This window comes from Silurus meridionalis, chromosome 19 (assembly GCF_014805685.1).
Source record: "Silurus meridionalis isolate SWU-2019-XX chromosome 19, ASM1480568v1, whole genome shotgun sequence".
In the NCBI taxonomy this organism is placed as follows: Eukaryota; Metazoa; Chordata; class Actinopteri; order Siluriformes; family Siluridae; genus Silurus; species Silurus meridionalis.
The window spans coordinates 3,697,294-3,711,720 of NC_060902.1; the positions used below are offsets into that span (position 1 = coordinate 3,697,294).

A 14,427-nucleotide genomic window follows, 5' to 3' on the forward strand; every position below is an offset into this window, starting at 1 on the left:
CGGATGGTGTGGTATAAGAAAAGAGAATATAAAAATATGAAATAAATATGAAAAGAAAATGAAAAGAAAATATGAAAAGAGATGGAATGTAAAGTGCACTGTGCTGTGCAAGTCCAGTGTATAATGTGCCGTAGCACGAAAAGTGTGGTTGTGCAGGGGAAAAATGGTGATGATGGAGAGTGGGCCAGTTTTAGATCCTGGGTGTTTCCTGGTTTAAACTCCGAATGGCCTGCGGAAGAAGCTCCTCCTCATTCTCTCTGTGTTCGCTTCAGGGAGCGGAAGCGTTTCCCAACGCAACAGAGAAAAGAGTCCATTGTTGGGATGGCTGAGGTCCTTCACAATTTTCCTGGCTCTGGTCCTGCACCGTGTGCTGTAGATGTCCTGCAGGTCAGGGAGCTCGGTGTGGATGGTACGTTCGGCTGAACGCACCACCCTCTGGAGGGCTCGTCTGTCCTGCATGGTGCTGTTCCCGAACCAGGAAGTGATGCTACCCGTCAGAACGCTCTCGATGGTGCAGGTGTAAAAAGCAAATGGTCTAATTACAGCAGAAATCTATATAACTATCTATATATCTATATCTATATAGAGTCTATAAAACACTAATATGGCCTATACAACAGTAATCTTATATAGAATTAGTGTAATATTGTCAGGGATCCCCCTGCCATGCCTCCCTCGGCCGTATTGATAAGATTAGAGTTGTATAGAACAGATTTGTAATATTTAGAACATATTAGTTTTATATTGTTCAGACGAGTTTTACTAAAGCCAGATAAGTGCTGTATAGATCAGATTAGTGTTGTATAAACCAGATTAGTGTTGTATAAAATAGATATAAAATCTTTCACAGTGCTGTCTAGCTTTGGTCATCAATCACAAATACACTTTGGATTTGTGCTCTTCTGGCCCCTGGGTTGTGACAGGAAAACAGGACATAGTTACTGCCTTGGAAAAAAAAACTTTACAGCATTACAGGTTTTAGCGTATAACAGACAGTGTTTAATTTGTCTGGCTTTTTTCAATGTCAGTGAAAGGTACGTATACTGCTGTGAGGCTATTTCATGGACAGGTTTTGCAGGAGAAAGGATTATTAAGTTAAACCTTTATTTTTCAGACCACAGTTACACCCGTTACATCACCAAAGACTTTTTGATTAAAAAAGTTTTTGTCTTATAATTTAATCTACCAATAAAAGGATGTTCAATTAAAAAATGGCTGAATCCTGTAAGAGAAATTGGTAGAAATTAGGATGGCAATTTGGTCAGGATCAATTTTTCAGGTAGAATGTTTGATAAGGGGGTGCTACAGCCTTCATGAATATTACAGCCATGATTATCCAAAAGCTATTAAGGGAAAACAAAAGATGTAGAAGATCAAACATTTTTGCTATTCGTATAGTATCACACATACTGTTCACACTATAATTGTATGCATCCTATTGATTTATGACATTTAAGTGTCATATTTAATTTACTTTGGCATTCACTTCACCTTAAATCCTTTTCTTTTTCCAATTGAACATCAGAATCCAACACCTAAATAGCGTTAACAACCTAAATATGCTGATTGGCGAGTATTTGGCGTGAACATTTCATGAAAATGTAGCACTAAGTGCTTTTCATAACCCCCAAAAAGCGGTTCATTAATCATTATCTTAGCACAGCCAGGAAAAAATTACAGCTATCTCTGTGACCGCAGTCATGCGGCTCTTCTAGAAGTCTTACTACATCGTGTTAAAAGCCTATAATCATCATTATCATCATTATCATGCAGGATGAATTGCTCCGAGGATCTTAATTATTTCAGTTCAGCCTTATTACCTAGTGAATAAATCCAGGTTAATTGAAGAAGCGTTCTTATGCAATCTATAAAATCTGGATGCATACGCGATCCATTTATTCGTAAGCTGTTGCTTTGTGGTTATGTGTTCGGAGCAGTTCAGGCAGTGGGATGACATAAAGTAGATAGGTTTGAAAGGAGAGCTTCGAATAAATAAATGAAAGAATGAATGAATGAGTCACGAACGAATGAATAAATTATGAGATAAGATCAGATTAGATGAGATAAACCTTTATGTGTCCCACAGTAGGGAAATTCCTATGTTACAGCAGAAACAAAGAACAAATATATACAGTACAGTATAGAAATACATAAGAGAAAAACACCAATAATAATAGTAGTAGTTACTTGTTCACTGGTAGCAGCTCAGAATGTTAAGTCTAATGGCAGCAGGGAGAAAATACCTTCAGTATTGTTCCTTCAGACACATAGGATGTAACAGTCTTTCACTGAAAGAACTGTTTAGAGATGTTTTATAAAGGGGGTGAAAGTCATACTCCAGCATTGATAATAGCTTTGCTACCATCCGCCTTTCTTCCACCTCCTGTACTGTGTCCAGGGGCATCCTCAGGAATTAACTGGCCTTCCTGATCAACTCCAATCTCTTCTGCAGTAAATATCCAGCAGACCACTCCTTAGAAGATGGCTGAGGCTACCACAGAGTCAAAAAAAAGGTTTCAGTAGTGCTCCCTGCACTCCAAAATGATTGAATCTCTACAGCAGAAAGAGTCTATACCAGGGGTGTCAAACTCAAATTCACAGTGGGCCAAAATTTAAAAGTGGGACGAAGTCGCGGGCCAAACTCGATATTTATTGAAAAATTGACTGCAATTGTGCACGTTTTCCATCTCTCCAGATGTGTAATGTTGAATCTTTTCATATGGAAACAAACTTTAGTTTTGCATAAACATTGAATCTGGAACAACCAAAGTTTAATATTATAAACACATGAGAATTTAAATTTAAAATAAAACACACATCAGTGTTATTTGTTTCTTATTATGTCTCTCTCTTTCTCTCTCTCTCTCTCTCTCTCTCTCTCTCTCTCTCTCTCTCTCTCTCTCTCTCTCTCTATAGCCTTTTGAATTCCTTTTTAATGTAAAACTTTGTTCACAGGCCAACAACACAACCAAAAATAATAATAATTTCCTTCAATTAAAAAAAGCAATCTTTCAACCATTAAAAATCTATGCCTTGGAGTAGAAAAGATGTATTAAGACAACGTTCATTCAAGCTCAGTTTGCTACACTCTGATTTACTCTGATGCACATTGGTTCAAACCAGATACCTGGTATCTCTTCTTAGATGCAAGTGTCTTCTTAGATGCAATGTCTGGGGTTTGGCTCTGAGCTGAGGAAATCCTCAGGATTGAGTGAAGGTGTCCTAACTGGTGTTTTGTTTATCTATATCAAAGAGAACAGTTGCTCACAACGATATGAAATGCCAAACGTAGAGAGCGTTTGAGCAGCTTGGGCACGGAGTTGGAGCAGTGCGTCAGGGAGGAAACATGGAAACTGCGCAGTACATACAGAGTCGTACTTTGACTTGAGCGTGTCTCTACACTGGAGTTCAATCAGCTCCATTTGAAGGTTGGTTGGTGCGCTTTCTAAGTCAACTACAAACGGATTACTGAGCAGTTTAAGTCTGCATTTCTGGGCTTCAAAGTCGGCAAATCGCCCGGGTAAATTCAGCGCTGAGTACGCAGTTTTTCAGCGTCTCGACTGACGCACCAACGCAGTAACAAAGCATTCTGGGATTTGTAGTATTAGCGGTGTATGCACTAATAGTGTAGTAATACACTAGTAGTAGTGTAGTGTAAGTGGTGTAATACACATTTGATATGATTTCGGGCCAAATATAATTTTGATTTGGCCCACGGGCCTGAGTTTGACACCCCTGGTCTACACTGTCCTTCGTAGTAAATTGCTTCTGTATTATCTGTTTAGTCCAGTTTGCTGTTCAGGTGAAAACTCAGGTATTTATAAGAGTCTAATATCTTAATGCCTTTTCCCTGAATGTTCACTAGTGAAAGTGAAGATTGTTTGTGTCGGTGGAGATCCACCACCAGTTTTTAATTTTTCTCCTATTTATCTTGAGGCAGCTCCACTGGCACTAGTCCACAAAGTCCTGGATCAGTCCTCTCTACTTTCTGTCATCATCTGTGATCATGCTGATGATGACAGAGTCTTCAGAGAACTTTTGCAGGTGACAGGTTGATGAGCTGAGCTGAGCAACGGAGCAACGTTCCCTTCAGGGCTCCAGTGTTGAAGACAATCATGTCAGTCTCACAATCATGAGTCTTCACATTCAGTGGTCGGTTTGTGAGGTAATCCAGTATCCGGGCCGATGGATGACGGTACACCCCTATGTACACCAGCTTACCCCTTAGGAGTGTAGTTTGGATGGTGTTAAAAGCATTAGAGAGGTCAAAAAACATGACTCTCACCATGCTTCCAGGCTTTTTTAGGTGTGACAAAGCCCTATTATGGAGGAATATGACAGTGCCTTCCACACCTATGCCTGGTTGGTAGGCAAAGTAAAGGGGATCCATTGCTGGGCTCACCAAAGGTCGGAGTTGAGTAAGCACTAGCCTCTTTAAACTCTTCTTCAGATGTGAGGTCAGCGCTTCTCATCTCTTGTCCCCAAAGTCTTTTGGGTGCGACGTCTTTGGTACAGGTACCACACAGGATGTCTTTCACAGCTGTGGTACATTCCCCAACATCGGGCTCATACAATACAACAATATGCCACACAGTTGGTCTGTACAGATCTTAAACAGCCTAGAGCTGATGCCGTCTGTGTCCGCAGCCTTCCTCGCTTTGATTCACCTGAGCTTCATCCTCACCTGGTCTTCTGTTAAGGGCAGTGGTGGCAGTGGGGTCTGGGGTATTGGTAGGGGGGATAGGGACGGATGGGTGTGTGGAGAGATGTGTTGTGGACAAGTTGAAGCTGAGAGCAGCCAGAGATAGGTGGGGCTGGAGCAGCTTGCTGTGGGGGCCGAGAAGGGGGGTTGCAGCGAGACTGGGTGGGGTCAGGGATCAAATATATTAAAGAATAGATTCAGGGATTCATGAATGAACGAACAAACAAACAAATGCAGTAAAGAAAAAATTCAGTAAGAAAACAAAAACAGTTGCCTTAAAGGAAGAAAGCAAAAAAGAAAAAAGAAAAAAATAATTGCTTGATTGGTTAGGCATGTAATTACTAAGAACTTATTTTCAGAAAAGCAAAGAAACTTTGCTTAAAAACTCTGTTTTTTTTTTATTTTATAGAAAATCAATTCAATGCCAGTTGTATCCAATAAATACAAGTTCATCACAAAATTAAGATTATTTTCCTGAATATCTTCAGCAACTAACCAGTCATTACTATTTTTGAATGAAGCTTTAAATTTGTATAAATAAGTAAATAAATGTATGGAGGTATATGTATGCATGTATGTATGTCACAATCTATTCACAGAAAGAAATACTTTGTTCACAGGGAAGATTTTAGACTTGTAACTGTGTGGGTTTGATTGCACACTCTACAAAAACGTTTACAATCGAATAATACATTTTTACTGTTTTAGAGCTTGAAAGCCAATCAGTTTTGTTTCGATTTTTTGTAATATTTTAGATTTTTGACAATTCAGAACCTTGCTGATTTCTATTATGTCATTTAAACCTATTATTTGTGTTTCCTTTTTTGTGACGGCGAAAATAGGATTAGGTTGGAAATAAATGTAATCTTAATCTGAAACATCTGTCTGCTTTAACGTCTGGATTGTGGTCAATGTAGTAAATACTGTATGTAAGTAAAAAAAAAAAAAAAAAGACGCCATTTATCATTTGTATAGTACAGAGAGTAAAGAAAATGGAAGGTGGAGAAATTAATTGCGTCTTTTAGCAAATTCAGCCAATTGTATGAATAATTATGTTTTTTTTGAATGATTTGATAAATAGGTAGTATCGTATTGTGATAGACTTGTATAGGTCATAACAATGTAAAAGAAACTGATTGCTTTTTAGCAGTGTCTTATTTTATGTATCTAATTTCAATTTACAGTAAAGCAAAAGGCTGCTGGAATCATTTGAAGGTTGCCATGAACTTCAAGCATATTCCTGTAATGTCACCTTCGTTCCATCCTATTATTTTAATTGAAAGGAACCAGATAATTGACATTAAGACACCTGCACAAGGCTGCACTGCAGTGCCATTGATTGTTTCCAGTCTTGCTTAGCTAGCCATGTGGTGCAGTTCTGCTTTTCTGACCACTTTACAGACCTCAAGCCGTCGCCACACCAAGCTGTATAGTACCTTCATAAATTATTTAGTCTAGATGGAGCCGATGCATCTGCACTCCATGTAAGGCTTGTGCACGAAGCAAGATTTTTCTCGAGAGATGAATGGACGAGAGCTCTTCAAGAGATTTCCGAATCAAGCTGTTTAGGCTTGAGTGCTGCTTCAACCCCTAACATCCAACAAACATCACAATCATCTTCAACAAGCATTTGTTTCTTTAGAAGAGAAAAAAAAATTGCCACTATACATAGTACTTATGAAAGCCTCAGCTTTTCACATTGTTTTTGTGTGTAATGAAGTACAGAGAAAAGCAGTAAAATGTGTGACTCTACCAAAGATTGAACAAATGCATTGCCACCCCTTGTAAGGAAGTCATTCATAAAACAAACATTTGTAAGTATGTAATACACAAACAAAAAACTTTAGTCATAAGATTTACAACAAGCCCCCAAATGATTTTCGCGATTGTGTCCCTTGTCTGCGATATGTCCATATTCTACAGCTGTATAACAGTTTATAAAATGACTTCAATTTCCAACTCACCATGAGGCCTGTGTGGCTTGGCCTCTTACCGAGCTGTCCGCCTGTTGGACAAGGACATGCCTTGGGCTGCCTGGTTCCCATGGGGACTGTAGGGTCGCCATGGACACCATGGCCGGTTGCCATTCGCTCCCTCCCTTCCCTCTTTTCTCTTCTAGCCCCCTCATCCTTCTCCCTTGCTTTGCACCCTTTAACCGGTTCGTTTGGCATCAGAGGCCATTTCTAATGCAGCAGCAGTGTTTTGCCCGAAGCCACGCTTTTAAGTTTACAGTTGCTCATTTGCATTTCACCAGTAGGGAACCGAGAATTGAGGTCAAATTTGATTTGAGTGTAGAGCTGTGCCAACATCACAGCAAAAGAGACCAAGAGTGTAAAACAGATATTTGTTTGTTATAACAAAGTGTAAATAGATATATACTTTATATTTAATACATACTGTATATATATTTATTAATTTATTTTTTAAGTGTGCATCGGATACAAGTTGCCATTTAAATCATGATGGACAATTTTTCACATATTTGCATTAGTAAAAAACTTTTTTTTACATGTAATTATTAGTAGATGCGTTATACTTTTATTATTTAGAAAGCGACCAATAATTTGCAAGCAATATTTTCTATGTAGATCGATTTCTCTGTTAAACCGTTTGTAAAACGTGTTTTTTCAGCACCACTGCTGCTACATGAATATGACGTATCACAATCACTTATGAGAGCCACAAAGGATAAAGATTAACATGGCAGAGGTAGAGCTGCATTTTCCTTCAGACAGAACAAAAAAAAAAGTCTGGTTTTATTTCATTCTTTTTATTTTTATTTTTGCACACTACAAAGACTTGTTTTCTTTAAAGAGTTATACATTAGAAGTGAGATGGCACTTTATGAAGTTAATTTATGATATGCTGTCTGTCTGAGCTAAATAAATAAAAGCAAACTATCTGTACTATGTTGAATTGCATAGCTTTATATTTTCTCTATTGCATTTGAATTGCATTGTGTTGAATTGTGTTGAATTGAATCAAAATCGGATCGCACTGCATCGCAGTAGGGGTGAAACGTATCACATCGCTTTGCTAGCTGCTTCATGTGTATCTGTAGTGTATTGTATCGCTGGCTATGTATTGAGATGCACATTGCATCTGCTCCATCTGAATAATCGTACTGATTGGACAGGAAGGTGTGCATTTAAACCTTAGCTCTCACAGGTACAGTAGTTTATGTCAGCCATTGCCATAGAAACAATCTTACCCATACATACATTTGCATACGGAGTAAGACAGCTACAGTATTGTCTACATTTTCATTAACACCTTACATTAATAAAAAGACTTTTGCCTGTCAGGCAGTTATGCACCTCCACTTGGTGCATTTTAATGCACAACTAGCTGTGGATTATTCCTTTTATACCCAGTGCTTCATGATGCTACGTGATTTTCCTTTTTTGTAAAGGTCTCAAAAATATCTTTTGAGCAAATACTGAACTCTCTTAACTCAGTCATACTTCTTAACATAGCTGTTCTAATGTCCCCCTTAATGCTGTAAATATTTATCTCATTCTTTTTGACTACACTCATTCTTTTACTTTTCCTTCAGTTTTAGACTATTTCTTTTCTTTTTTTTTTGTTTGACATTTTTGACGATCTTGTTGTAGAATTAAATGTAGTTTATTTGTAGATAAAAAATATATATTTTCCATGTAGCGACTTTTAGATTTAAATGTCAGGGCTGAAAATGTTTTCCACTGATAGTTATGTGAGCTTCAAGCAATTCTATTTGTATGTTGCAAATTTTTTTGTGATTTTACTCTAAGCAGTCGGACTTAATGTGTGTATCGCGTATGCATTTATCATAATTTTTAGCCTTTTGTGCAATTGAAATGGATTGTTCAAAAGCCTATTGCTGAGAATATAATGTTTGTCCATGCATAGATATGTGAAATACTAAGGGGCAACAGTTGCACAATAAAAGTACATAGTTAGTGATTTCTGAGCATCTGCTGCTAACCTGTAAATCGGTGGAAAGAAACTGCAGGTTACTTAACATCTTTTTTTGGTAATGTTTTTGTGGGGAATTTAATACATACAGCATATTATCCTATGGACTAAGAATCTTCTTCTTCTTTCAAGATCTACCACCATCTACTCTTTCACATTCCTCTCTTTAAGGCCATACCTACCCATCACCTTCTCATCATCTCTGTTCCCTTCACCTACATGCCCATTAAAGTCTGCCTCAATCACCAATCTTTCATTCTTAGGTACACCTTCTACTTCATCTAACTTGCTCCAGAATTTTTTCTTCTTCTCCATCTCACAACCCACTTGTGAAGCATAGGCACTGATGACATTTATCATCATGCCTTAAACTTCCAGCTTCACTTTCATCACCCTATCAGAAACTCTCTTCACCTCCACTACACACTTACTAAACTCTTCCTTCAGGATCACTCCTACACCTTTTCTTTTTCTATCGACACCGTGATAGAGCAGTTTAAACCCACCTCCAATGTTCCTGGCCTTACTCCCTTTCCACTTGGTCTCCTGAACACACAACATATCTACCTTTCTACTCTCCATCATATCAGCTAACTCTCTCCCTCTACCAGTCATAGTACCAACACTCAAAAACCAACCCAAACCTCCACTCTCCTTTTCGTCTCCTTTCCCTGCCGTCTCTGTAGACGTCTTCCTCCTCTCCTACTCTTCCTTCAGCCAACAGTAGCCCAATTTCCACTGGTACCCTGTTGGCTAACGATACCTGTGGCGGTTGTTGGTAACTCGGGCCTCGACCGATCCGGTATGAATTTCTTATTCGTGATCCGCATATTCGATTTGGCACGTTTTACACTGGATGCCCTTCCTAACGAACCGTCCCTATTTATCCGGGCTTGGGACCAGCACTAAGACTGCACTGGCTTGTGCAACCCTAATGGCTGGGTTCTGGGGACTGAGAATATGCTGCATCATTAATAATATGCACCAAAAATGGGTTAATTAATTATATGTTTAAAAATGTTTCAGGACAAGGTCATAAGTTTGAATCCCAGCACTACCAAGCTGCCACTGCTGAGCTCCTCAACCCTCAACTGCTCACTTGTATAAAAATGAGATATTGTACGTCACTGTTTATAAGGGCGTTCTTCCAAATGCCAAGTTATAAATGTAAGCCATAAACTTGCACCCTTATGATGATTTTGATCTAAACCTGTGGGTTTTAGAAAGCATGAAAGCAACTTTAATGTGTCAAACTAAACACGGTTAGGATCCATGCTCAGAGGTGTTTTAATACACATTGCCATACAATTCATACATACAAAAACGAAGTTCTCAAATTCAAAGTTGGTAATCATGCAGTAGGCAATAAACATATGACAGGACAAATTGGCAGAGAACAAGCCAAAGAAGCAACCAAGAACATAAATGGTCAGATGCAGTATAAGTAAACAGGAGAATAACAAGATTTATAACGTTGCAAAACTGTTTGGCACGACTTCACTTTTGAATTATTTCTATGGAAGAAAATCAGCAAGTGAACTGCAAATGGAATGACAATGGAGGTTGCAGGAGTATTTTAGACACTGTGGCCTCAAGTTAAAAAAGTCATCTTACCAAGTGAAAATATCTTAAATTTAATTAAATTAAGTATTTCGTTTTAAAAGATCCAAATATCAGAAATCTGTTTCTAAACATTATTACCAATTGAAACTTTCAGATTTTTTTTAATTCTGTTATTTCTGGAAATGAAAAGTAAAAAAAAAAAAAAAATAGCAAAAAGATATAAAAATGAAACAAGACAATTTTAAGTTTGAAATTAGCATAAAAGGTTTAATAATCCTATATTTGGGCTATTATAATATTGTTATTGAAAATAATAGATACATTAGACTATATTAAGGTTGTCTAACACCAAAAGCACTGGGGGAAAAACATCTTCACAAGTGAAAATATCTCGTGTTTGTTGCAGGAATTTTAACTGATTCGACGTCTCGTCTCTCGTTTCTTTGGTTTCCTGTCAGAGAATAATTGCATATCCCTTATCGGTGCTATTCAGCAGTCACTGCCGATTACTTCATTGAGATATTTTGTTGAGAAGAGCTTGCTGAATTCAAAAATAGTCTACTGCCTACAGAACATGATTGTATACCAGGGCCTATCAAAGCATTACAGGTTTACCGAGAAGTTCAAATTGTGCCAAAGAGAATATGTAAATGCACCGTGCTAAGGATGAGGAAGCCTTCACAAGATGTTTTTCATCAAATGGGTGTGATCATACTGCATTGGATCAGTGGTTCACACAAATGGGAAACCTTTGGCTGTCTTCCAGCTGCCAACTTAGTGGAGAGAATGGATTGATCCAGTTGCAGGGAGTTACGATATGGATCTTTTAGACTGAGTTGAGAAGCCAATTAACGTCTTGATGGCGTGGTGAGTGTGGGCATGGGCTTTCCCTTTGGGTGGCTACTGGAAGAAAATATTAGCTAAAAATGTCATTTTGTTTAATGTGTTTCTTTGCATTTGTGTCTAAATAAATTCTGTTATTGTCTAGAACAGTTGAAAAGACCTCACTATTAATATTGAGTTTTTTCACTTTCGATTTGAACGCAGCAAATATTTAATTGACACGAAAACATTTTTAGAAGCACCCTTATTAATATGCAGCGTCAATCTCACATGCATATTGGATTTACCAGATGTGACACGTTCCCATCTGCTCTCTCAGCTAACGGATGTGCTCTATGGAATTCTGTTTAAAGTCACTGAACAGTACAAATTTGGCATTTACTATATATTAATAACTATATAAAAAAATTTACTATTATTTTTTGGAACAAAGGTTCATCAGTTTTTACAGATGATAATTATAAAAGCATGGCTGTTGAAACACAGTAAAAAAAGAAACAGGTTAAATATAAAGTTTAGAATTGTTAAAATTATAATGAAAGCTAGTTTTTATATTGTAGAACAACAAATGATGGATCATTATGCATTAAAAAACCAATACTATTCATATTTAAGCTTGAACTAGTGAAAAATCTGGTATTCCAAGGAAGTTGGGCCAGATTTCTTCAAATTCAAATCCATCACTTTAGACCACAGTATATTGCCAGTCACATGAGTGACGATTGCAGATTTTTTCCGAATCTGAATTCTCCGAGTGCATTAATGCATTTATTATTCAGTTGGGATATTTATTAGTATCGCTCTCCAGCCTCTTGTCATTGGGATGGCTGCCGGCATTTTGCTCATCAGTCCAAAGCAATGATGATTGGCAGTATAGAGGCTAACTCAGGAGCTTGCAGACTAGACAGGCATGAAATTGCAACTGGGAAATGAAACAATAGAAAGAAAGGGAAGACTAGAAGACAGCTGACTGACTTTCTTCCACCTCTCCCCACGATCATCAAGTTAATCTCAATGTCCAAATGCATTTGTGATAAAATGGCTGGGGAGAGAAGGACCCAGGGTTTGGCCTACTGATTGATGGAGTGGCAGCGTAAATTAGACTCACAAGATGCTTTTCATTTTATCTTTTTTTTTTTTCTTTCTACCAGTCGAAGCTGAGATTGATGAAATGGAAAGCAACACAGTGTCTAATGTTAGTGCCATAAAATCCTGTTAATCTTATGATGATGATGATGATTTAAAATAAAGCTAATAAAGATTTACATAGACTTAGACATATCATTAAATGAATATTTGATGTGCAGTTGGGTATAAAAGGAATGAAGCTTGACAGGCAGCGCTGTTACAACAAATCATTAATGGTGGTGTTTTAATCATGGTGTCCAACCGAAAAGATTGTGAACATCAACATTTAAAGATTTGACATTTTTAAAACAATTTTAAATAAAATTCCTGCCTGGTTAAATAATATATAAAATAATATTTTATAAAAATAAAATAGAATAAATTAAATTAACTCAATACACTTTTTATTAGATTGTTCACATTGAGTAATCAATTAAATTGGCGCAAACAAATACCAGACTGGCGCTAGTGTTAGCCGCTATCCACTTCCTGCATGCGCAAAACAAATCTTATTTCTGGTATGGAGTGAGTAGCCAAAGTAACACTGCACTAACTCTCGTTTCTTCTTTTATACCCCTGGCATTGCTGTGTATGTTTTCAGGTGTAATAATAATAATAATAATAATAATAATAAAGGTTTTTAAAAATGCGAGGCAGAGACTAAGCAAACTTGAGGTCCGCCACTTAATACATTCCTGAGGGAACTCAGAATCTAACCATGTTCCACACGTAAAAAGGATTGCATCCGGTAAACATGTGTACCGAACCACAAGCTCTATACTTGGCACTTGTTGGCCCTTTTGCCTTCACTCTGCGGTCCAGCTCACCCCTAAACCATCTCGATTGGGTTCAGGTCCGGTGACTGCGGAGGCCAGGTCATCTGGCGCAGCACCCCATCACTCTCCTTCTTGGTCATATAGCCCTTGATGCCTTCAGTGTGACTCTACAATTTTCATAGTAATGAAAATAAAGAAAACTCTTTGAATGAGAAGGTGTGTCCAAACTTTTGGTCTGTACTGTATATAAAGTGTGTACATTTTTGTATATACAGTATACATGAATATATCATATGTCTATGGAGTAGAGACAGCTATAGGAATGATATAGTAATTATACTATGTATAGATCAACTAGTATCTATACAGTATATCACATAAAAGCAGAAGTGCAAATAACAAGGGAAATATGTTTCTTATGCTTTTAGGAGTATATATAATTCATAAAAACGGTTTGTTATAGAAAATCTCACCATATTAATAGTTACACGTTTTTATATAATATCATTTTCAATTTATGTGAACCTGAACTGCAAGGTTTCAAAGCAATAAATGTCATATGTATATTTTTCCCATACAGATACAGACTACATCACTGCAGAAGAAGCGCAGAAAGTGGAAAAGATGCTAACTTTCCTGACTGAAGAGTCCAAGCAGGCTGCGGCTACAACAGCGGTAAGCTTCAAACATATTATAACATGTCGTTACAGCTACGAGCACCAAGGACAGAACTCAAGAGATCCATCTGCTTCTTTGTACTTATTGATTTGTCAGTAATTATAATTGGTGTACTAATAGGCTTTGATTCAATTTAGTTTGATTAGCTTTATGATTAGACTCCGTTTTAATGATGAAAAAATATAAAAAATATTTTTTGTATTCCTAAATCAAAGAGTGAAACAGTTTACACTTTTTGTAAGAAACCGAATAAAAAATAAAATAAAAATAAAATAGTGTTTCAATTCATTGAGAACAAAGCTCTGTTGCAGGATATCGTCATGGAACTTGCTTTGTGTACAGGGGCAAAAAAATGTAAGCTAATGCATCCAAAGTCATCCTATACGATTATATCTCCAACTTTGTAGTAACACTCTGAAGAAGAACCACATATGGCTGAAATAGTCAGGTGATCCAATACTTTTGTCCATATTGTTTATAACACATTCACTTCTCACTACTGACCAATTGGAATCCTTCATACACCCTGGGCGGTAAAAAAATGTTAAAATTGTTTTGGGCAGTGGTTTTACTAAATATGATGAGTCTTTGTGTTGAATAAAAATTGTCTTTGTTTGTATAAAGGAAGTTCATCTTCTAGAAAAAAGCTTCATCACTGGTTTATAGCACAGATGTTTAAAGCCCACTAGTTGAAGTAAAGCCTTGGTCTTGATAACGTTTGAAGAAGTTGACTTTCGTTTCATTCTACCTTCATCATCTAGAACCCTTTTAAGACTTGAT

At 37.3% G+C, this 14,427-nt stretch overlaps 1 protein-coding gene across 1 annotated transcript in view; it reads left to right on the forward strand.

The window, feature by feature from the left end:
* The window catches only part of LOC124402106 (E3 ubiquitin-protein ligase RNF123), a 165,569-nt gene that overhangs the window by 117,574 nt on the left and 33,568 nt on the right, over nucleotides 1–14,427 (forward strand). The window contains exon 37 of the mRNA XM_046874774.1: nucleotides 13,550–13,644. Within this exon, the coding sequence (XP_046730730.1) occupies nucleotides 13,550–13,644 (95 nt within the window). The remainder of the gene's footprint in view (nucleotides 1–13,549; nucleotides 13,645–14,427) is intronic.